The sequence below is a fragment of the Centroberyx affinis genome, unplaced genomic scaffold (assembly GCF_046629955.1).
Source record: "Centroberyx affinis isolate AG114_WGS23_722 - 3 ecotype Tasmania unplaced genomic scaffold, CSIRO-AGI_Caff_v1 ptg001999l_1, whole genome shotgun sequence".
NCBI lineage: Eukaryota > Metazoa > Chordata > Actinopteri > Beryciformes > Berycidae > Centroberyx > Centroberyx affinis.
Genome location: NW_027280343.1, coordinates 40,001 through 64,709, shown reverse-complemented (window position 1 = coordinate 64,709; position 24,709 = coordinate 40,001). Strand labels below are relative to the sequence as shown.

The 24,709-nt window shown below is 43.3% G+C and overlaps 2 protein-coding genes across 2 annotated transcripts in view; one reads left to right on the top strand and one right to left on the bottom strand.

The window, feature by feature from the left end:
* Window positions 1-24,709, top strand: part of LOC139653917 (ADP-ribose glycohydrolase MACROD1-like) — a gene marked incomplete at its 3' end in the record, with an annotated part of 64,556 nt that overhangs the window by 8,635 nt on the left and 31,212 nt on the right. The gene's annotated exons all lie outside the window — the stretch shown is intronic.
* LOC139653914 (leucine-rich repeat transmembrane protein FLRT1-like) lies at window positions 12,247-17,410 on the bottom strand. Its single transcript, XM_071530925.1, has 2 exons — window positions 17,286-17,410; window positions 12,247-14,451 (listed from the first exon to the last, which is right to left on the bottom strand). Exon 2 carries the CDS (start codon window positions 14,434-14,436, stop codon window positions 12,247-12,249), a length of 2,190 nt encoding a protein of 729 aa, XP_071387026.1. The 5' UTR covers window positions 14,437-14,451; window positions 17,286-17,410.

The window sequence follows — 24,709 nt, the reverse complement described above, 5'->3', positions numbered from 1 at the left end:
CCAAGTTAGGTGTTGGATTCACAGCCCCAGTCAGCAGAGAGAAGAAGGCATCTGAGGACGTTTTGACATTACAGGACTTCATGTGTTCACACAGCTGCTGTACAGTAGGCTCTAGGGAAATCACTAAGATCGTGAAGGTCTTGAAAAGTCTTTCTTCTGTAGTACAAACTAGACTTGAATGGAATGGAGGCTGTGTATATCAAAGGTTGTCTCTACACTTCATTTTGAAAATAGAAATTGAATCTTTATATTGGTACAGTAGCTAGATACTATGGAGAGAGGTAATAAGTAAGCTAGACTAATTTCCCCATATATTAGTTTTTAGGATTTTAACTCAAATACTCCCGATAAAAAAATAACTTCTGAAATGAATATGAAATGACTCTCAGACTCCCTCTTGAAATGGCTCATTTGTGATGGTAAAGCAAATGAAAGGCTGTAGGCGTATTTCATATCTTTAAGGCTTTAGATGATCAGAGCGCCTCTCTGAGGAATCAGGTTCTGTGCTTCGACTTCGCTTAGTATCTGCTAAACTGTGTTTGCGCCTGCCATTTTGTTTTATCTTCAAAATTTCAGCCGTGTTTGCTCCGTAGTTTCTTGAGGTTTGCGATCGTCTGCACTGGTGACCCCTGTCTTATCTCAGCCTAAATCTAGACACTTGATTCTCACACTCTTTCAGCGCTGCGCTCAATTCATGCTGTTTTGTTTTGCCCTTCTACTATCTGTGTCTTTGCCATGGGCAAAGTTCGGAGGCTGCAGTGGCTCTGTGACTTGGCTCCAGCATGCATTTAGACACTGCTGCCGCTCCAGTTTTTTAGTCCAGATCTGTCTGACTTAATTACGGTACAACTGTCACAGAGAGACCACTTTATTGGTCATCCGGGTAGCGATATTAATGTTCTCTGTGTACTGAACATTTTGAGCTTTCAAGGTTCAGTGCCCCCAATTCCCTTGAGACACTCTGGTGTCCGGTTTTTATCTCAATTTGAGTGGGATGTTGGAGGAAAAGGTTAGATGCTCCTTGCTGGTTTGTGCATCTCCAAGAGTTGCGTCCTCTCCCTTCCCCCTTCTCTCCCACTTCCATTTAGACGTCATCGCAGGGCCGTGACCCGACAGAAGCAAGACATTGGCATTAGACAAACGGGCCTCAATATACAGCTTCAGATTGATTTACACCCCGACACTGAGAAGTTAACATACCCTTGGAGAGTTAATCCCTAATGATGTCCGCGTCGGTAAATAAATGAAAACACAGAAGCCAAACTGAAGGAGTTTGCAGAAAAGCTCATTCGTGCTAATTATTTCTCTCCCACCCCTCCCTCGTTAAAAGCTTTCCCACCCCTCCGATCAATCGCCACTTTAGCACGGAGGAAGGGAAGGAGGAAGCGCGAGCCTCATTAGCCTGATTGGGCTGATGTGGGAGACGGAGAGATGGAGTGAATGAGGGAGTAAAAGAGAAGAGGAGTCAGCTTGATCATCAGCACTTGGCCCATCAGAGCTACGGTCATCAACGCGGAGTGCGGTGTTCAGATGTGTTGGTTTGTTTCGCGGAGCTGGGCCAGGTGATGGTCCTCCGGTCTGGGCTGAACTAGTAATGGACAATGCTGCAGTTAGTTTTGCTATTTCCCCTACTCTGGTAAAGGCGTAGATTGTTGATGGGGAAGATGATTCCTGGTCTGCACTTAAAGGGAAATTATTGTGGAAAAAGTTCACATTGAAAATGGCTGGCTGAATGTAACCAATGTGTTATATGTGTTGATATAGTATTTTGAAGGCTTACAGCACTTGGGCCTGATCCCCTGAGGTTTTCACAGTGGGCCAGTATGACTCGGATTATAAAGCCCCCAACTGTCAAACCTGTGTGTCTTCCCCTGTGTAGGTCAGGGTTCAATTTCCTGCAGTGGCACTTAATGTACTGGGATGCTTCAGTATGCCTATAATCCGTTTTGCCTTCCTACTTCTTTATAACAATAATAGTGTACTGCCTGCCCTTCTTTAGAAATATTGGTTTTAGTGCCAGACAAGTAATCAGGCAGGCATTAAGGCCTTGGCTGCACATCCAAAGTCCTCGTCTCCTTGGCTCCTCAAGTCACATACTTCGGCCCAATAACAGTTCTCGAAAAAATGGAAGAGGAGCAAGGCCACAATCACCTGATGAATGGCTTTTTTAATGAGTATATCATCTTTTGGTGATTGATGTTTTGCATTTAGACTTTTGACATCTGAATACAACCCCGCTTCACTGAACCAGCCGTGCAAATAATTCTGACTAGACGCGAGACACACGAAGAGGAACGAGAAAAAATTAGATATGCAAATTAAAAGCACATCGGGGGTACGATTATCCTCATTGTATGCGGTGTTATTAGAATAATAAAGTATAATGCAGCCCGACAATAAGCCTCCATTTTCTCTCATCTTTGTAATCATAGCTTACTGAACAAAGTACAAAGGACGCATCATTGTAACCTCTCAAATGGGTTTTGAACTAACCCCGAATCCTCTCACCCCCCACCCCACCAGCCAGTATAAGGGGCCCTCATTGTCTGCCTACATGTTCTCATCACATGCAACAATTTGGTCACATAAGCACACACGCGCACACGCACACACACACACACACACACGCACACACACACACACACACCAAGTACACACAGCACACACTGGACACAATTACCATCTTATAATTGCCGTCTGTCAGGCGTTGTTATGAAATGGTGCCCGATGCGCACGCTGTCGGCCCGGCTGCATTATCAGAGCTTAGGAAATGACAAGGCTATTTATAGGAGCTATTTATCCACTTATCCTGTTGTTCCCCTTGTCCCGGATGGAACGGGGCCCCCGGTTAGAGCCAGACTGATAGACAGGTTGATCAATCAGAACATCAGTTAGTACAGTATGTAGCGTTCAAGTGGAAGATGAAGTAGACGATGACGGATATAGTGCAGCGAGATGCTTACAGCGGGCTTTCACAGGTCATGGGGTTTAGCAGCGGTTGCATCAAGATAGTGGGATTGTTTGGAATAGGTTAGTACAGTATGTAGTGTTCAATGCGGTCATTGATGGATGTAGTGCAGCGAGTTGATAGTGATGATGCAAGTCCAGAGAAAAGAGAACACCCATCTGGTTCCAGCCTGATACTGTAAACTACATCTGTATTGTCATTGACACATAAGATGTAGATTTAGCCAACTTATGACCTTAACCGTTTACAGAGCCAATTTACATGCAGGTGTTGTTGGTTGGTGGCGGCCTCTCAGTCGTGTCAATATACCAGTTTTTTAAATGGCAGGTCCTGCTGTGATTCAGCTCAATGATTGATTGATTGATTTTATTTGACAGATTTTAAAGTACACATAGGTTTGAAGGCCCTTAGGCCACAACCATACACATATAAAATTGTCGAGGAATTCAACACACAATAAAGTCAAGAAGACTTATTTCCATTGTGGTCCTCGTTGTAAAAAGCAATGGTCAACACAGGCAGGTCTTGGCAATGCATGAATCACTTAAGACATAAAAAACATTAAGATATTTATTATATAAAATAACTAACATTCAACTAACTAACATTGACTGTCAGCAGCTCAGCAGCCATCCCTTCACTGCTCTTTTAAATTGGTTAGCAGTGACAATTTCTTTAATATGGGATGGCAATAGATTCCATTCTGTAGCTGCTGAGTACAAAAAGGTATTTTTCCCTGATGCACTCTTAAACCTACAGGGGACAAAATCTGTTACACTGGCTCTAGTCGCATATCCATGAGTATCACTGACGAGTTTAAAATAATTTTTTAAATACTTGGGAACAGAGCCATTCATTATTCCATGGGTAAGACCCAGCTTCAAATGTTTGACCCTGCTCTCAACTGACAACCATTTTAGTTCTGTGAGTTGGGTGCGGCCAACATGGGTACGAGAAGGTAAATTCAACACAGCTCTTATCAGTTTATTCTGAGATGTCTGTAATTTAGTTTTAATGTACTTAGGGGTACTGGTATACCACGCCGTACATGCATAATCATAGTGGGGTTGAACTAATGCCATTCAGGGTTTGTGTGTCTAGAAATTTAGCCTTTCTGGCAAGAAATTTGATTTTTTGGCTATACCTTTTAAGCCCATCCTCTCCCCTGTGAGAGACTGGTCCAGCTCACAGCCTAAATAACTAACACAGTTTTTTGTTGACACTACTGTGTCTCCAACCATAAGATTGAAGCCAGGTGATCTATCCAACTTCACCTTGGTCCCAAAGAGAATAGACTCTGTCTTACCTAAATGGAGAGAGAGCCTATTATCAGTGAGCCATTTGCTTAAACTCTCCAATTCTATACCCAGACAGCTCTCAACCATGCACTTGTCCTTATGGGAAACAACAAGAGCGGAGTCGTCTGCGTACAGAAAGAGTGGGCAAGAACAAGCAGCTGTCATGTCATTAACATAAAGCAAAAATAAAAGAGGTTTTAAAACACTACCATGGGGAACTCCACAGCTGTTGAGTCTTACCCCTGACAGAGTCCCATTGACTTCAACCTTCTGGTATCATTCCAATAGATATGATCTGATCCAGTCAATGGCTGAGTTATTAAAACCAAGAGCCTTCAATTTGTAAAGTAAAATCTGATGATCAACAGTATCGAATGCTTTTTGCAGATCGAGTTATACCATACCACAAAGTTTACCATTGTCAATTTCCCTTTTTATGCAATCAGTGAGATATAGCAGACATGTATCCGTTGAATGTGATGTTCTGAAACCTGATTGTAAATCACACATAATATTATTCCTAAAAAGGTATTCCTCTATCTGCTCAAGAATAATTTTTTCAAGAACCTTGGATAGAACTCAGAGAATGGACACAGGTCTATAATTACCTTGTACAACCTTACTCCCCTTCTTATAAAGTGGAACAACTCTGGCCAGTTTTAGATCATTTGGCACCTTTGCCTGATCAATAGAGGGGTTCACAATGTGAGTTATGCAAGTTGCAATGAGCTCCGCAGCATCTTTAACAAATCTGGCTGGTATATTATCCAGACCAGTCACTTTCACATGGTTTATTTCAGCTAACCTCATTGCCACCTTGCTCTGGGACACTTTAGCAAAAGAAAAGGAGTCAGGTTCAACACCCTGCAGTGAGTAGTACTCCTGCACCTGGCTTCCATTATATAACCCATTGTGTCCAGGGCTCATTTGCTACAGATATGAAAAAGGTATTGAAACTGTCGGCCACTTTGGTTTTCTCTGATGTAATTTCTCCATTTATGTTCAAGCAGACATTTTTGGATTGAGTTTTAATCCTACTACTGTAGCCTAATTGTTTTAGGGATTGCCAAAATTTTCTGGGGTTGTTCTTATTCTCAGCAATTTGATCACTGAAACAGGACTTCTTTGCATCCCTTATTAAACTGGTTATTTTGTTTCTCAGTGACTTATATATATTAAAATCAGACTGGTCCTTTGTTTTGCTGAACTTCAAAAACAATTTTTTCCTGCACTTAATATTCTCTAAAATATCAGTGTTCATCCAGGGCTCAGTTCTTTGTTTAACCCTAACAGTTTTAATTGGAGCTGCATAGTCAACTGCTCTTAAAAACATAATTTAAAAAAATTCCCATGCCTGTTCAACATCTCTAGTTAGTAGCACTGGAGACCAGTCCATTTGCTGTAAATATCTCACAAAATACTCTTTCCTGTAGTTCTTAGTAGACCTGATTTTTATAGATTGAAAACTATTTATTTTACTTTCCTAGAGCAGAATATCATGGAGTGGTCACTCAAGCCATAATTAACCACCCCACTTTGAGATATCTTAGAACTAATAATAAACTAGTATAAGATCAATGGTAGTTTTGGTAAAACTGCTTATACGAGTAGGCTCATTAAATAAACTGATGCAAGTCAAACCTGTGACAAAAATTTGTGAACATCTTAAACAGCATGATCATTATTAGAAACATCAGTGTTAAAATCTCCAATAAGCAAAACTTCATCATTAACAAAATCATTAATCATTTTCAATAATTGTTACAGGTAAGAATTTTTCAATAGTTGTTGAGTGTAAGATTTTTGTTTTTTAAAGCTACCTCCAAAATTTGGGGTTAATTCACTTTCAACTCAATACAGTTTCAGTGATCAAAACAGGGAATATTTATCCTCAGTAATTCCAAGAAGAGCATTTGATGTCGAGTTGGGGTTTCTGAGTTTACAAGTAAGCCCGCTCCCTGCATCAGCTAAATTGAAAGGGAGCCGCGAGTTGATTTGTCTTTCATGCCGGTGGAAAGTAAAAACTTCAAGGACTGCGTCTGGAGACAGAGGTCAACTCGGTCCCAACAAGGTCGGTCAGTGAAGAGACGGATAAAACCGTTTATTCAAACTGCCTGTGTCTTCTTCAAGATCAGCAGCAAGAGATGTGTGAGTGTGTTTATCCATGTGTATTCCTACATGCATGCATTTGTCACTGAAGTTTGTGTATCATTATATGATTTATTATGATGAAACCACCTGCATTGAGATTTTTCTCAATACAACTTACTAAGACTGCACAGTAATTATGCATAATCATATTCATATATAGCGAAATGCCCACTGAAATAAAATAATTTTGTCCTTCGAATAATTTAGACAAATGATTATGATTAATAATTGTGATCCTAATTTCTTCCAAAATACTCGTGGGATGTCATTTTAGCCATAAATATGGAGCCCTAAATCAAGCGATTACCTTCAAATGAAGGTTGTGTGTGCTGGACCTCTTGTACTATCACAAACAGCTCTGTGGCATTTTCAGCGGAGTAATGAATAATTTGGTGTACTCTGGAATTCTTTTTTTTTTTTGGGCTGAAGTGTGTCTGCCTGTGCACAAGAGAGGCGGAGAGCCGATACCTCCGGAGAAATCACAAGTTGCCATAACTGCAAGTCTACAAGTCGCGGCGTGGCCCGGGGCAAAGCCCCCGAGAGCCAGGAGTGAAGGCCGAGGCCCCCGCAAGACCACATCCACCGCCTGGAACGCTCCTGACCAGAAAGTTGTTTCTCCGCACAGTTTGCTCACGCGGGCACGAGATGAAACCGAATGCCTGATGGTTTATCTCTTCATGTGAAGAAAGGGAATTCATAAATTATTCACCCTGTCGGTCTAAGACAGGCGAGAAGCACAAAGACTACTTAAGGTTATAAATGCTTTTAATTCAGTTCAATTTCAAATGCTCTTTTGCCTATCCGCCGGGTTACTAAACATTTTCTGTGGTCTACAGGCTCATAAATAATTTAGCTAAATAAAAAGATACAATACACTGGGAAATTGAATAGCAGACAATTGCAATACAAGTGGAATTTGATTATCTTTTTGGGGACGCTTTCAGCATCGCTGTGGCAGAAGTTCTCTCGGCAGATGCTCCTCTCCCCTCTTCCCCCTCTCACTAGTGGGGTCTTGCACTCGCACCAAAGTGGCTCTCTGCCTGACAGACAGCCTAATTCATCCAGTCGGTGTTGTTAGAATACCTGGCGGCTGTCTCGGTCTACTCTCTGCCTTGTTTATTCCATTGATATCCTCTCCATCCACCGCTACAGAGAATCGCAGGCCACAAGTTAGTGTTTTGTTATTGTTGTTGCTGGATCACTTCGTACCTCCGAGGTATTTCGCTGGTTCTGTGGAGTGTGTGTGTGAGGAGAAATGTGTCAGTGTTTGTTATCCAGCTTGGTGGGTCCGTCGGGACCGCCGATCCCCTGTCGCTCCAAGGTGTACGCGCTCCCCTGTCTCTGTCTGTGTTTGTTTCTTGGACTTGTATCTTTGTGAGGACATTTTTCTCGGTCCTGATGAGAGAACATTCTGATTTTAGAGTTGGGATTGGTATCACAGGTGAGGTAAGGATAAGGGTGTGGGGTTTGGAAATCAATAGTCTGTGGGATGTCCTTGCAAGCTTAGTAATACCAACTTGTGTGTATGTGTCGGTTGTTTCGAGTGTGTGTGGGCGAATGTGTCTGGGTTTGTTTGTTTGTGCACTTATGAGTGAGCCAATCCGTGCATTTGTCTTGTCTGTGTATTGCATCTGTCTGTTTATGTCTTTCTCTCTTTCTCTCTCCCTCTGCGTCCTTGACCACTGTGTGAGTTCAACCCACAGATTGTGGAAGGAAATATGAAGATGTGAGCGGTCTTACAGTCCGCAGTCTATCTCATTTCTCTCACAGTCACCTTGAAATGTATGTATGGCTGCATGCAATTCAAGGAACACGTTGACCTTTTGGCGAATACGCTTATACAGTGCGTGCAAACGCTTTTGACACACTTAACAGTGCGATGTCGCTTTGCATCATCTCATCATCTCTGCTACTGACCATTTTGTTGCACACTGTTAAGTTGATCAAAGAGAAGTGATAAATAATGCACTGATTCACGAGGCAAGGCATCGAAAATTGCCAGATTTAGCTAAAAAGCTGTAGATACCACAGTTGTACCTGTTAAAATAAGCAATGTATGTTTGAGATTTTCAATTATTTTTAGTCATTAATTCATTTCAGTACATTTTGGTGTCCTAGAGAATTGAAGTTTGGATAAATGGCATTGTCCTAGATGTTATTTATTGGCAGCACGTCTGAGAAGTACACTGTGATCCCATTTGTTGCAGTGAATGAATAAAATTCAAACTCAACAGACACTTGAGTATTTGAGTATACATCTTTTTGTTGGGTGTAGAATAATATGAGTATAATAATTATGCCAGTGGGCTGGAGGCTAGATAATGGACTGCAGTAGTGAATGGCCCGCATAATGACTCTTAAGCACTCAGGGCATTGTTGTTCAGAGCACAGAGGTGGAGATATAGCTGCAGCTACATTTACCGTATGCGTGGGCGCACACACACACACACACACACACACACACGCACGGACACACGCATACACACAATCACAAAGCCTGTAGATAAACCTGCTATAGTATCTCTGTCTCTCTGACAGCCACACACATACAGCATATACAGAAAAGCATTTCTATGTATATACAGTACATTTACTTGACTGTTTCTCCTTCACACGCAGCCGTCGCAAGCAGTTAGTTTAAGATGGACACTTATACACTCCCCCGTTCGTTATATTGATCCATGCTTACACAAGCATTAGCACTCACTTAGAATGAGAGGCATGTCTTCACTCAAAGTCAGGAGCACAGAGCATAAACACATCCGTAGACACACACACACACACACACACACACACACACACACACACACACATGCATACATACACACACACATGTAGTCACTCAATCTCGCTTGGTCATTCACACACAGAAACACACGCCAACACACAAACCTACAAACACATGCGTCTGCCCTGGTGAGCTGGCAGATCCTTTCCAAATGGTAGAATTGGAGCGTATAGGCGCTGATGTATTCATCCAGTGTGTCTGATTTAACGAGGTCCGCTCTGTCTCGTCATAAATCATATTAATAATGTGAGGTTCACATTGATTTTTTTTTTTTTAGCCATCACAGTGCATTATTAGATATCTCCAGCCTTTGTTTCTTATTTAATGAACCCCCCACACACCCACAGACAAAGAGAACTCGTGAAACTGCTTTTCCTTTTAGAAGTCTTTATTCATCTGCGTAGAAAAAAAGACGACGGACCAATAAATGGAATAGCATTTTGCGCCCATTTTTCGGTTTATACATAAGAGTGTTTTCATTATCACTTCTGAGGGCGACATTTTTAAAGGAAAAGGTTTTTCTAAACAGAATGAAAGGAGGCTTCGGTGCTCTTTAAAAAAAAACAAAAAAAACAGACAAATTAAAAAAAAAAAACACACCGGAGCTTCTCCAATATTACTGGTACACAGTAAAAACAGGCTGGAAAAGAGAAAGAGAGCTACTGAAAGTAAGAGTGGGTTTCAACACTTACAGGCTCTATCTAAACCAACCCCCCCTCCTCCTCTCTACTGCCTGGTTATTCTTTATTTTTTCTCTCTCTCTACCTCCTCCTCTCTTTTCATCTCTGGCTGTTTATTGTTAGCGCTGTATGCATTTCCTTTGAAGTTCCTACTCTTAAGGTGTATCAGTGGGGTCAGTGGGAGGCAGTCGGAAAGCAGATGCCACCTTTTTTCCCTCTGCGTATGTGTGTGTGTGTTGAACTGCACAGTGTTGCGGTCAGGCTGTGATCCCTGATAACAGGACTGCGTCTATGTTATAGTATCTAAGGCCTATGGAACTGGAGGACGGGCCCTGAGTCGACTAATGTTTACCTCAGAGAATCGGATCAACTTTGAAATTAATTCATTAAATTGAATTAATGGTTTGTTATTTTCAAATAGTAGTTTGACTTCCACTTAAAATGCCCAAATTTAAAATACACTAATTTATTTTGATGTCTCCCTAAATTACGAGTGAAAACAGTAACAACTATTGATCTTTTGGGGGTTTTTTTGACAACGCTGTAGGATAGATCTATTGTTATGAAGCGGTTTCAGCAGAGAGAGCAATTAGACTGGAATAGTTCTTCTGAACCCCGCCGAATCTGTTGCTGCTAAAACTCATTTTCAGTTTATTAAGTTTAACCAGCCTCTTGAAGATTATAAGTTACTATTATAAGGCGTATGATGAGATTACTTTTAGTTCATTTGCAGGAGTAATCTAATCATGAGACCAGCTGCAAAAGAAATTAGCCAGATAGTCTGAGTTTTTTGTAATTTTTCTAATTCTGAGAAGGAGATATTTAATTGCTTTCCTCTCAAACCAGTCATGTGTCTTTTGGACTTTGCAGTCATTTTCCTTTCTGATATCTTTCTCTGATTGTCTTGCCACCTCTGTTTCTCATATCGACCTACTGACACTCTGATAGCAAGATAGGTGACACATAAAAGAGACTATGTTTTAATGAAGATGCAAGTTGAACACTAACTAAATATTGTGTCAGTGGTGATGATGTTTGATTAATAATGATCATCACCTTTGTTCCGATGGAAACATCAGACCTTGAAGGAAGTGTGCGGTGTGTTTTCCCTCAGGTTGTTGCTGAGGCGGTGGTGGATATGTTACGGGTAAAACTTGAGCCATTCTTTGGATGATGATGTCAAATTATTCCAGTTGTCACCTCTCTTCTTCGCTGGCTCCCCGCTCGCCCCCCCCCCCCCCCCCCCCCCCCCCCCCGCCCATCTCGATCCCCCATCTTCTTTTTCTTTTGTCTGCCTCTTTACCTCCTGCCGCTGCATCTGTCACCCGCCCCCCTCCCCATTTTCTCGCTCATCTTCCTCCATTCTCTCCTCCTCTTTCCTGGCTCTCTGCCTCAAGCCAATACACCTCTCTCAGCATCTCCATTCCTCCCAAAAGGGTCCCCCTCTCTCCCCTCGTCTCTGTTATCTACTCTCCCTCCCGCCCTCCATCCATCCATCTATCCATCCATCTCTTTCTCTCTCTCCCCCTGTTGTCTCTCATCCTCTCTCTCTCTCTCTCCCTCTCATTAGTTTCCCCATGCTGTGGTTTGTGTCTCCCATCTCTGTCAGAACTGTTATCACTGCTGTCAGCTCCCTTGGCGAGAACAAAGTCGTCCTCTGCTCACGGCACCACAAAAGACACGAGAGAAATAAAAGGAAAGAGCCTCAGCCAAAAAAAAGGGGGGGGAGGAAAAATTAAAAAGGAGGGGAGAAAACCAGAGGAAAGGAGGGGGCCTAGGAACACATCTTTTCATGTCAACCATGATGCATTGTCATCTGTGGGTTATAACAACCATCGATTTCTCTCTCTGTCATCCCTTTATCTATACAGCACAGAGCTTACAGTTGGTTGGAAGATATGAGAGCTATCTCTATACACATCAAGTGCCTTTTCCTCATATTATAAATATATCTCCTGCTAAATCAGCTAAGCCTAGTATATCAACCTCAAATAAGTTACTGTGTATTATTATGAGCTGAGAAGAACGGTAGGTTTGAAAGACATTGAGATATCCAAAAGAGAAAACATAACCATTTATAACCATAAGTAGCATTGAAACACAGGTCTACTGTATAATGTAATATACAGTAGTATATTATAATATAGTAGGACTGACTGTTAACTTCTGTTACTCAATAGCAATGTCCAATCAACATAGCTGAAATCAGTCTTTTCTACTTAGCAAACCAATCAGAATTGAACCAGCAGAGGCACAGAGGGTACTTTGGAAACCAAGGACAAAATGGCCACTGGCCTAGGGGTCGTCATCCTTACAAATGGCGCCTGGCAACGGTGGCATAGGGAGCGTGTCCCTGTGTCATCACGTGTAGGCGTAGTCTATGTCGGGGATGCCACCCTCTCGGTAACCGCGGTTAGTACCGTAACCGACATGGTGGTGACCGGTTTGGCTGAGGATGGTGCCGTTGAGGCTGCCTGCTCCATGGCTGCTCCGGTAGGTCCCGTTGGCGTGGGAGGAAGAGGAGGAGGAGGGGAAAATGGTGTGGATGTAGGTAACATCCTCCAGCTTCGGCTGCAGGGGCTGATGGGCCATGGCTGTCATCTGGAAGCCTGCGGGAGGGGCCCTGATCTCTAAGATAGAAGTGTCCTTCTTGGTGCCCGACTCCACATAGTCATCATAATGTTTTCCACCTCGACTCCTGCCGTACGAGCCGGAGTCTCCCGACATGTAACCCGCCCTCTGTCCATACCAGCAGAAGATGCCGAAGATCAACAGCAGGCTGACCAATGCTGTGGCTCCCCCTATGATCCCAGCCAATGGCAGGGCTGTTATCTCTGAGTCCTGCCCGTCCTTATCCGACCCCTCCCCTCCTGCGCTGACCAGAGCCTCTCCTGTCTCTATTTGAGCGCAGGCCGGGGCCGAGTCTTTACTGTCCGTGTCAATGCTGCTAGCCCGAGACGAGCCCGCACTGGCGCCCCCTATGGAGGGGTCCTGACGTAGCGGCAGGAGGCAGATGAGGTAATGGGAGCGAGGGGTGAGCTGGGTGAGGAGGTACTGCTGCCTCTCTCCGGGAACCAGGGTCTCTGTGATGGAACCCAGGGCCGCGCTGCTGCCCAGCCTCAGCCACGACAGGCGGAAGGAGGGCGCCGGTCGCGGGCACAGCCAGGTCACCAGCACGCTGTCCGGGGAGAGAGGTTTTACAGTCAGCTCCAGGGCCTCCCCGGATACCTGCCCCCCTTCCCCCGGAGGCAGGGGCATCACCAGGCCCGGCCGCTTTGCCCGCAGGGTGAAGAGGGAACCTTGGGTAGGGACCAGGAGGGAGGTGGTGGTGGTGCTGCCGTGGGGGGCTGGAGGCACTGCTTGACCCCCTCCACCACCATCTCCACCTCCTCCACCTTTTTCTGCCCCCACCCCAGCACTGGGCCCAGCAGGGGGGCCCTCACACTGCTCCATCAGCCCGGTCAGTTCTCTCAGAGCCTGGCCCCGTACAGCCTCAGGTCCCTGGCACATCAGACCCCTAACTGTCACCCCTGACCCCCTGCCGTGCAGCCAGGCATGGAGCCAGCGAAGGTTGCAGCCGCAGTACCAGGGATTTCCTCGCAGCAGCAGCAGCTCCAGGCTCTCTGTGTCCTTCAGAAGACCCCGCGGGAGGCTGGTCAGGTTGTTCCCTGACAGGTCCAGCCTCTGCAGCCGCCGCATCCCGTCTAGCGCCCCCCTCGGCATGTGGGTCATTCCGTTGTCCTGCAAATGGAGTCGCATGAGGTGTGCCGAAGGCAGGTTGACAGGCGGCGCCTGCAGGGCATTCCGGACCAGCGAAAGCTCGGTCAAGTTGGAGAGACGGGAGAAGGTGTCATCTGCGATGCGTGTGTTGGCCAGCAGGTTCCCATCCAGGACCAGGCGTCGGAGGGAGGACAGCCCTCGGAAGGCATGCGTGGGTATGGTGCTGATCCGGTTGTCGTCCAGTCGCAGCTCTTCCAAGGATGCTGGCAGGCCTGCAGGGATGCTGGACAGGTGGTTCCGAGAGAGAAACAGCAGGCGCAGCCGCGGAGTCCCAGAAAATGCTCGCTCCTGGATGCTAACTGTGGATATGGAGTTATCGTCCAGGTGTAAACGTTCTAGCAACGGTAGCTTGGCCAGGGAGGAGCGCGGTAACGTTCGTATATTGTTGTCCTGCAAGTGGAGCTCCCGTAACGAAGGCGGGAGGTGTATAGGGAATTCATCCAACTGGTTGGCATACAGGTAAACCACCCGTATGGAACTGCTGCGTTCCAGTGAGGGAGGCAGCCCAGCGTTGCTCAACCGGTTGCTCTGCAAGTAGAGGATGGCAGCCGTTAACGGTAGTGGAGGAATTATGCTGAGGCCGCGGTCGTTGCAGTAGACAAAACCCTCATCGCAGCGGCACACCGAGGGACACACGGCACCCTCATCCCCGTCGCCCGTCTCCATGGCAATTGCCGCCGCCGCCAGCTCCAGCATCTCAGCCAATAAGGTGAGGCACAGGAGGAGCAGGAAGAGCCAATCGCGGAGCTCAGCAAGACTCTCAGCCGCCATGGTGTTCTAGAGCTCCTGATGGAAAGAGAGGGAATGGGAAAATGAATTAAATCAAGAACAAAAGCTGTAGCTCACTGATTCTAAAATCAAGGGAAGAATGACTCATTACACTAAAAAGGAAAACAAAGGCAAGAATGTGACTGAAACAGTTATTGCAAGGCAAACCACATATAGGCCTAGTTACATACGTCTTCAAAATGGCTTGAGCAAAGTGCTGTATTTTCCACATGCTGTTTAGAGTGATATTTTATCTCAAAGTGGTAGGAGATTTGGGGATTGAATAGTCAGACGTAGTTTAGAGGGGGCTGTCCGATATTATATGGGTCAGTCCGACCAAGCAGAAGAAAAACGGGCAGTTAGAGGGAGAGAGAGAGATGAGGGGTGGAGTGAGTGGGTGAGGGAGATTACAAGAATCAGAGAAAGCAAGGGGCGACAGAGATGGAGAAAATTGGACAGTGACAGTTGCGGGGAAGGAAAATGAGGGAGGGAGAATTTTTTCCGGGGAGATTAACTGAAATGGAGTGAGTGACATGAAACTAAAATGGAGGAGAGAGTGGGGAGAAGGAAATCAGATTAATTGCCTGCAGTGTTGTTGATAGCCTGGAAGACAACAGAAGTAGCAAACTTGTTCTGACTGCCCTGAGTCTAACCTTCAACTGAAATCACAAACGGGATACATGTGAATGGGGTTCTAGAAATGCAGGTCTTCACGGGTTCCTGTACAGTCAGAAACAGCAGGAGTCTGATTGAGGTTAGGAACAAAACATGCGCACACACACACACACACACACACACACAGACAAGCACACATACAAATAAGCAAATGCCCATATACACAAAGTGTACACATGAACACAAGGTCTCAGTACAAGCTGACATGTATAATGCATGTTTTCTTTTTCAGTTGTTATTGTTCGTGAAATTTGTATAAATTATTCAGGGAAACGGTCCTGAAATCCCAAGAAATGTTTTAGCGAGATGTTTTACAGAGAGGCATTTTTCATAAACATTAATACGTTCCTCGGTCGACGTTTTATGACTTGTCTTCTAGCGCATCGTTGACACCAACATCAATAACGCAAATTTACAATTCAGATAAATAAAATGATCTCTGTGCACCCACATACACGTTGCACTATTTATAGAATATGAATAATATACAGTAGTGAAAGTTGTGAAGATTACATTGTGGCACATTCTTGTTTGAATCCTTTCTTTCGGGTAGCCCGGGGCTGGAAAATGTGCCCTGACATGAAATGCCTGACGTGATTTGACAGCACATTTGATAAACAAATCCTCTAAAGGCAAGGTTTTCCCCCCCCCCCTCTGTACGCACGCATGCATGTGTATGTGTGTCTGTGTGTGAACTCAATACTAGATGCAAAATTGCCCCTTGGCTGCAGTCAAAATCCATGCAAAGCAAACAAGAGATGGCAACAATAGAAGAGAGGGAGGGAGTGAGGGAGTGAGTGAGGCGAGCAGACAGATGGAGAGTTGGACAGTCAGTCAGAGGAGGAAAGGGGAAATGAGTTCCTGGCAGTGAAGACGCAAATCAGCATCAGCTGAGTGTGCTGCAAAAAAGAGGAATGGCTCCAGAGATTGTTTGGCTGTTTTTATGTTTTCTGTGTGATACGTGTATAAATAGCTACATTATGTATACCTGCACATTCTTGTGTGTGCCTCTGTGTGTGTATGTGAAAGAGATCCTGTATCAGCAACCATCTCCTCTCTAAGCTCAGTACAAGCAGCGTTTGATATGTCTGGGTGAAAAAGAGTGTATATGCGTGTCGATATATGTGCATGTATGCACATGCAATTCTGCATGGACCCATGCGTTTTATTTCTGGTATTTTTTTTAGCACAAAACTGACTATTTCCAAGCATTGCCAGTATTTGAGAGAGGGAAAGAGGGAGAGAGGAACACACGCACACACAGACACACAAGAGGGAGTGTCAAGGTGGGAGCTGAGACCATATTGGGAATGCTTTATGAATATCAACTAGCATATGCTTCAGTGCCATACTACCCCCCATTCCCTTTCATAAACATCCCTTTGGCACAAACCTGTATGTGTGTGTGTTTTGCCTGCTTGCCAGGTTTTCCTATCGACACGTCCTCTTAATGATCCTTAGATTTTCTGTCTGCTCCCCTCCCTCGCTCATTCTCTCACTTTCTCCAACTGTCGCTCTCTCCCCTGCCACCCTCCTCTCTCTGCATCTTTATCTCTTTCATGCTATCGCTCCCTCCCGCCCGCCCACCGCCTCCTTTCCTTTCATAATCTTTCATTATATCCACTCTCAGGTTTGTTTACAGAAGTGTCCGTGCAGTCGTCCCCCCCCCCCCCCCCCCCGTCTCTCTCTCTTTTTCTAATCCTCTTTTATCGTTTCCTCTCCGCTCGTCTGTTGATTCCCTCGTTCCGTTCCTACACACTGAGATTGGATCAATCAGCCCCGGCTCTGTCCTCCTGCTCAGGCCTCCTCTCTCCTCTCCTCCCTGGCGACTAGGTTTCTCTTTTTCATTTAGATTTGGACCCCCCACCTCTTCTTTTTCCCCTGTGTCTTTCTCTCTCCCTCTCGGCCTCAGCTTTCTCGCCTCCGCATTCGCCTTCCTCTCCCTTTGTGGTATTTTTTCCAAACGTTTCAATCATGTTCTGAAATAAAAGCCTTTGTTGGAGTACAGAGCCAGCGTGTGTTTTTTTTTTCTATCATGTAGCTGAAAGCAAGATGTAAGCGCGGTGCTTGTCAATCTGGTGAATGCAGAGAGAATATGTGTGTGCGTGCGTGTGTGTGTGTGTGTGTGGATAAAAGGTTGAATCAACCTGGGGTGTGAGTGCCGAGGGCTTGCTAACCTGCTCAGTCTCTGTGCCTTTCACGTCCGCTGCAGCTTTGTTTTTCTTGGATCAAGGATTCGTGCAGAGGAGTGTTTGTGTGTACGTATGTGTGATCGAGGCTGTCGCTGTGGATCTCTGCGTGTGTTAGAGCGGTTTCCCGGTCCTCTTCCAACGGTTCAGAAACGTAGCCTCGTTCCTTGGGGCCGCCGTATCTCCCTCAGCTTGGGTGAATGATGATGAGGATGATGATAGCCTGTACTCCAGGGCTCCAAGAGGAGTAACACCAGCATGGCTTAAAGCCGTCTCGCCACCCACATTTGTGTGTTTGTGTGTGTTTCCCACTGCCAAGCTCGCTCTCTCTCTCTCTCTCTCTCGCTGTCTGTCTGGGTAAAGGGCTTTTAGGGCTGCCAACTCAAGTCATCTTCAGCGAGCGTCCAGAGGCCTAACTCTGAAACCACCGCTCCACACCCAACGCTAGAGAGTCGGACAGACAGTCAGAAGATGGTTGAGGGCTCAAGGCTCCTTCTTCGAAGTCAAAAGCAATCCTGGATACTCATGCAAGCAATAGGTCATGCAAAAAAAACAGTCCTGTGCTGTGTTACACTTGTTTTCAATAGCCAGGTCGTGGCTTTAATTAACAAAATTAGCCACAGCAGCAAGTACAGATGCAGTGAGATTTCCACAACTCTGAAAAGCCAAAAAGAGTCCTTATGGAACTTGGATCTATTATTAGTAGCGGTAGTATTATAAGGATTATTTCAACATACGTTTCACAGTTCAGTGAGGGTAATGAGTTGGGTTGGAGGCTGTGATGGACAAGTTTGCCTGTGGGCTAGGGTGTGGTGTGGTGAAGGACAGCAGGGTTCAGGGAGAAAACCTTTAAAAAAGAAAAAATCAAGGTCTCTGGTCCTGCAATCGGTTCTCTGTCCTTCCCTCTCTATTTCTGTCTCACTCCCCACTGTTAAATGTTTGATCAGTCTTTTTCCACTTCACGGAGATCGTCTTCAGTGGCAGCAAAGCCAGCTGAGCGCGTGTGTGTGTGTGCAGTCCGCTCTGAGCAGAATGATGCTTGCTCGTCACGTGGCTCAGTGCGGGGAGTCCTCCCAAAGGTCGAAAGAAATGGACAGCTGTCCAGGAAGCTAAAGGTGTGTCTCACTGGCGTTTGGTCCAGTAGGACAGCTGGCCGAGTGGTAGAGAGCGCCACCCTGTGGAGAGAGCAGATGAGATCAGCGTTAGCATTAGCAATTGGGGGTACAAGGGTATGGTATGGGATATCCGGCTGACTCATGGCTAAAACAGGGTATCTGACAATTTTACGACTACTAAAATCCAATACTGAGAGCCATGAGTAATACATCAGAAATGAAAACAAAGTGTGCACATTGAAGGATGTAAGATCTCTGATGGAGGAAAAAATACATCTCTTAATTTTTTAGCCATTGACGTCAAACTAAAGGTCTAAGTCTAGTGAACATAATGGATTGGAATGGTAATCGGAATCAGCCAGTGTGTAAGGTATGTTGTTGGCATAAAGTGTTGCTGACGATCTTGAACAGCAATGCTTTGAAGCAATTGATTTGACTGCTTTTCAAACTTTTAGCTCAGCTGTTTTGCTTGATTGAAATTCCTGTGCAGGAATCCTCTGGCGTTTCACAATTGTAAGTGTAAAACTAACAAGGCTGAGTGCATAGAATTTAGTCTAGACTATTTTACTGAACTCCATAATGAGGATTAGGGATGCAAATTTTCAGAAATGTCCTTAATCGATCGTCGGCCACGTTAATGACCAATTAATCAATTAATCATTATGTAAAAAACAGCTTTTGACATCGAAAATAGAAAATACAAAATGTGTGTTTTTACATCTGTCTTTGGGCCTACTCAACAAGTTACTCAACCAAGCATAATTCAAAATTCAGTCTTTCCCACAGGCTGAAAAGGTACTTTCTTTAGGGTTAATTACTTTAAATTGTCTTTACGTTGTGTCCAACAGGACCCAACTGGCGGAATATGCAATGAAGTCTCTGCACTGCACTCATGATAACTTTCTGAGTGTTGAGCAGCGTTAATTGTCCAATTGAAAAGTATCAAGTTACTCTTTCCTGTTCGTGAGTTCAGAGAAATTGTGGAATTTAATATTTTTTTACGAACGTTTTCAGAACGGGAAACGGACTGTCAGGTTGAGTACAGAGCTGCTGCATCACCAAATGACAGACATGACGTGATGCGCACATTAGACGCTAGGGATGTTAATAATTAACCGTTTAACCGTTAACCGACAATAAGAATTTTGACCGATTAATACTATCAGTTAAACAGTTAAAAAAAATTATACAAAAAAAAAAAAAAAGTAATTAAAAAAAAAGTTTGTTGCATTGTAAAAGAAAAATAGGCTATACAATCTATTTCTTAAATAGGAACTCATGGGGGCGACACGTGCAACCACAACTGCCTTTTATTGGAAACACACGTTTCGCTAAGCCTGAGCAAAATGAAGCGAGCTGTTTTTGATCATTAATTAGCCTATTACAAAGTCTACTATTTGCTATTTATTTTAATAAGTTAGGCTATAAAATATTTTCCTACACGGGAGATCTAGGCTATTATCTCCGGCTAGCATGCCTACTAATTAGGTTCTATACAGCGGTCTCGGCGCTGGAGGATTCAGTGTGTGTTTTCGTTTTGTTAATCTGTTTTTGTTCATTAGAAAGTCTGGCTACCATTTGCTATTTACTTAAACATTTATTTAAGTTATATATTTTTCGTGTAGGCTGTCTATTTTATTCAGTTCGCAGCGCTGCAGGTAGCCTATGTTCTGTTGTTGTTTATGCAGTCATGTAAATAAACCCTTTCCTATGGAAAAAAAAAAACATTTGTTGTATTGGTAATTTTTTTAATGGGTCACAGACATTCGTCCATTCTAAATAGTACATTTTAATCTTGTCGGTTAACGGTTAATGATAGGTTAACGAGGGTCGGCTATCGGTCAGAAAAAAAATTCTAAATTAGCATCCCTATTAGACGCATTACAGAGCGATTTAGATCATTTCTGTACATTGATTAACTGTTTATGTTGTGCAGGCCGTGCCAATATTGTGGCGCTGCCACAGTTTACGTACTGGAAACAATGGCACAACAACCTACTGGTTTATTTAAGAATAAGAGCGTATCTGCGTGGTCAGAGATGAGTCCAGTGCAGCCTGGTGACAGTCAGTCCATCCGCTGAAACACACGCTCCAGGGGAACAGCTGTCCCGGGTCGGGAGGCACAAAAAGTGTCGTGCCAACTTCGCCGGCCGGGGGAATGCATTCTCTTTCATTGTGCTTGTAGAGGTGCTGTATTTCAACTTTGTAAAACAATGTTTACAATGAACACTGTTGTCTTTTCGGGTGTAATGCTTCCGCCCGCTTTATATATATGGTTGATCGATCAAATTATTGACAGTGATTAATCGATCGTCGATTAATAATTAACATCCCTAATGAGGATGTATAAAGACTGAAACTGAAGCTGACATGCAGCCTGAAGATACATTTCATTTGGTTGACTGACATACTGCAGACTGAAACCCTTCTATGTCTCCAGAAAGTCTTAAAAACAGACTTGTTTTCTCATTAACAGTAATGTATTCTTCTGGAATCATACAATGAGGTGTGAATTAGAAACTCACTTAGGACATAAAGTACTATCTAAACTTTCAATTCAAGTAAACAAAAGTTAACAACAAAAGTTAAAATATCCAGTCTTCATAGTACATTAGATATAAGTTTTGAGACTTCATTTGTTAAAAAAGCTAATATTTTCTTGTTTAGCTAATCCAGATGATATTGTTAAATAAACTAGAATTTTTTCAAGAAATTTAACATTACTTGAATTGTTCAGTAATCTCACAAATTAATCATTAATTTACTATTTCAACAATTTTACTGCAAATTTAATCAAATATTGGCACAGCTGCTCACATGACATTAGTTTATTGCAAAAATAAAACGGTGCTTTTAAATTGAGGTATCCATTACTGCATAAATGATGATAAGTGCTTTTGTATTTTCTATTTTTTATACCAGCTTTCTGGAAGTGTCGCTAAAATGTAATGTTGAACTTTAGTGTTGGCACTATATGGAATACTAAAAAGTACAGGCTAAATATTTATCCCCATCAGAATGGTTCTACCTTTTAAAATTAAGTACCTCGTGAAACTACTTCCTGAAGGTCAAGGCTGCATATGCACAGTGCTGAGCTCCCATCGGACACAAGCCTCCCATTAAGGTAACTCCATGTTTTATATCTGTTTTTTCCACACAAAGCTTCCAAGCTTTCATTAACCGCCACGCGCTAAGTGCCTGAATCTTGTGTGCAGTATCAAACCACCCAGTGAACATTGGCTTTAGAAATATAAGGTTTTCATCAAGTATACTGAGTGTACAGAGACAGATTCATCAAGGCCATTAACTGCTCCGCTGCTTGCATTCGCCAGTTCACTTCATCCCAGAGTAAGTAGACTACATAGCCAACCGGGAAATTATCATGCAGTTTGCTTAAACACAAATAGAGACAAATAGAACCATCCTCATTTTCATTTTCAGAGGACACACGCTGTAGCTGAGAAAACTGGCTGAACTGGCTTATGTGTGTGTGTGTACATGTATCCTTGAAGAGTGTGTATGTTTCAAAACTCCTAAACATTGTGCGCCATATATAATAAACTCATGATTTCTGTGTGTGTGTATATGTGTGAGGGCGTGCAGTTGTGTGATTGGTTTGGTGTTTTAAATGGGTCCACAAATGGAAAGGAATGTGGTAAACTGGGTGTGCAGTTTAGCAGGGTAGTTAGGTGGTTGGTCTGTGGTGAGATAAAATGTCCTTTTATAAAACACCCCAGCTTGATAGCCAGTTTGTGGCATAGTAAACTGATTTATATGTCCAGAGTGCGGCTAAAGTGTAATTATATGGGACAGAATGCTAAATAGACAGTGATTGCAAAACTAGATGTATGCATGCTTGGTGCTGTATGACGTTTTACATTCCAAAACGCTGTGGCCATTACCCCTCCATCCATTTGTAATGCATTGATCAATATTTCAAGATTATTCAATCCTCAAATATGTTAGTATTTTGGAGGCTAAGGCCTTAACTAAGTCTAATGCTATTTTTGTGTGTTTTTCTTCGATCAGTAGTCATTTATTAGGATTAAGTGTCACTTTTACTAACGGTTGATCTCTCAGTTTGAAACAAGGTCCTTGGTTATAATATCTGGTCCAAAACTAGCCTTACTCTCTGCACTCCTATTATCTCAGCCTACCCAAGGCAAAATGTCTGCCTGCATTGGACAAGATGTGAATATTGAACATCCGCAGCATTTCCACAGCCCATTGCCATTGCCCATTAGACACCAATTTGTGAAGCTGTTTCTGTATAATGTCTAGGCTGTCCTTAAAATTCTTTGTGATGGGTTTTGTGTAATAAGTCTAGCTAAGGGAGTGGGACGGGCGGGAGGAGGCAGAGGAAATAGGTGGCATTAGGGAGAATGTATTAGAACACAGGAGGTAGGCAAGAGCTAGACACTAGTCGTTCGGGAGAGAGGAGCATGTGAAAATGATGGTTGACAGCTTTTAAGAAGGTTACAAGAAGGGTTGGGAAGTTTCTAAGTACTTTTACTCCAGATTGTATTTAAATACATTGTTGGGGTGCTTGTAATTTTCTTGAAGTATAGTATTAGTATTTTCATTTTAGCAAAACTTTAATCCTTTACTCCACTTCATTTGAAAGGAAATGATATTTCGGATATTACATACCTCTGGAATATATCCATGGACTGCATTTATTAGTTGCATTTATTTACATTATTTGTCTCTATTGTCTCTTTTGTTGCATATTATGTACCTTACCTTTATTGTAGTGCCTATTTTCTTTTACTGCCTTGTACTTGACACATACTTGACTTCCGTGGCATTGTCTGCCATTTGCTGCTGTGGCACCTGAATTTCCCCAAGGGGATCAATAAAGTGCTATCTTATCTTATCTTAAATATCCCACTTATTACCAGACTACATTTACTGTATCTAACACCTGCAAGTACTATTTACCTTTAAGAAAAAGATTTCACAAAGCCTGTGAAAGGTTTCTGGATACACTTTTGACTTGGAGCCAGCCGTCTTTCAGAGTAAGCAATCAAAGAATCAGTGGATCACCAACAATTTAAGCCTATTGTATAGAGCTTGATGCAGGGATGACGTAACACTTCTACCACTGAAACATCTGGACATTGTGTTGAATGTGTACTTCTAGTTTTGCTACATTTAACATTTACATTTAATATGAAATAATTTAGGATTTTTCTTTTTTTTTTTAACAAATGGTTCTTGCTTTTCCCACAATGCAATTCCGCCAGATTATTTCTTATTTTACTTACTTATTTCTGCCTATTACTTTTGCCTACTTCTTGTACCACTAAGAGCTCCCACACTTTTGGCAGGTGACCCTCATTCTGTGGCGGCCAGAAAATTTCCAGACTGACCCACATCATTGCGCATCTTTTCTGTTGTGCTTGTTTTTTCTGCGTAACAGCGAGCACAAAGAACGTCTCATTCCTCAGGGGGACAGAAATTACTCTGCTCTTGTGAGCCAGTCAATGACAACTGCGTGGCCTACAGGCACGCTATGTGACTTTCACTGTGGCTTCTGTGCAGTCCAGATGCTATTGCTGTTTTGTTTTCTTCTTTTCTTAGCACATTAACAATCAGATATTACCGACATCTCTTTTGTTTGATGAGGAATTTTTCAAATGAGAAAACATGATTAAAGTGGTTAGATTATATTAGGTGAAACTTGAAATGGTCCCCGTGGAGAAATGGATGATACAAGTAATTACAACAATCGAACAAAATGAGAATAACACAACAAATAAATAAAAGATACAGCATCTTCGTTGACAGATTTACAGGTCTGGAGCGGATGTGCGCCACTGAAGCGGTGTGCACCATTTGCTATTCACATTATCAGGTGTACAGATGGAGGAACACGGTCATTGGTTTCCTTATGTGAGCAGAACACCGTTACTTTGTGGAAATCTGGAATCGCAGAAATATGTCTTTTTGTGAGCGTGGCTGCTGAAGCCTCCAGCATAATTCCAGCATTGTGAGTCAAAATAGTGTCGGCTTTGCGTTGGCGACTTTTACACATATGTATACAGATATGTGTCCAGATGTGCAAATGTGTGCTATAAACGATTCATGTCATCAGTGTTACAGATGGAGGTAATGTGCAGAAATATGTCCAGAACATATGTGCATTGTTAGCGGTCACCTTGTATAATTTACAGACAAGTAAAATACAGTGGCGAGCTGAGGACTACAGGTGTGTTAACCCTGGTAATAACGACTTGGAGAGTAGAAGATAGTTAAAGGACTATGAATGACCAAGATACCTTGAGTTAAGGAGCA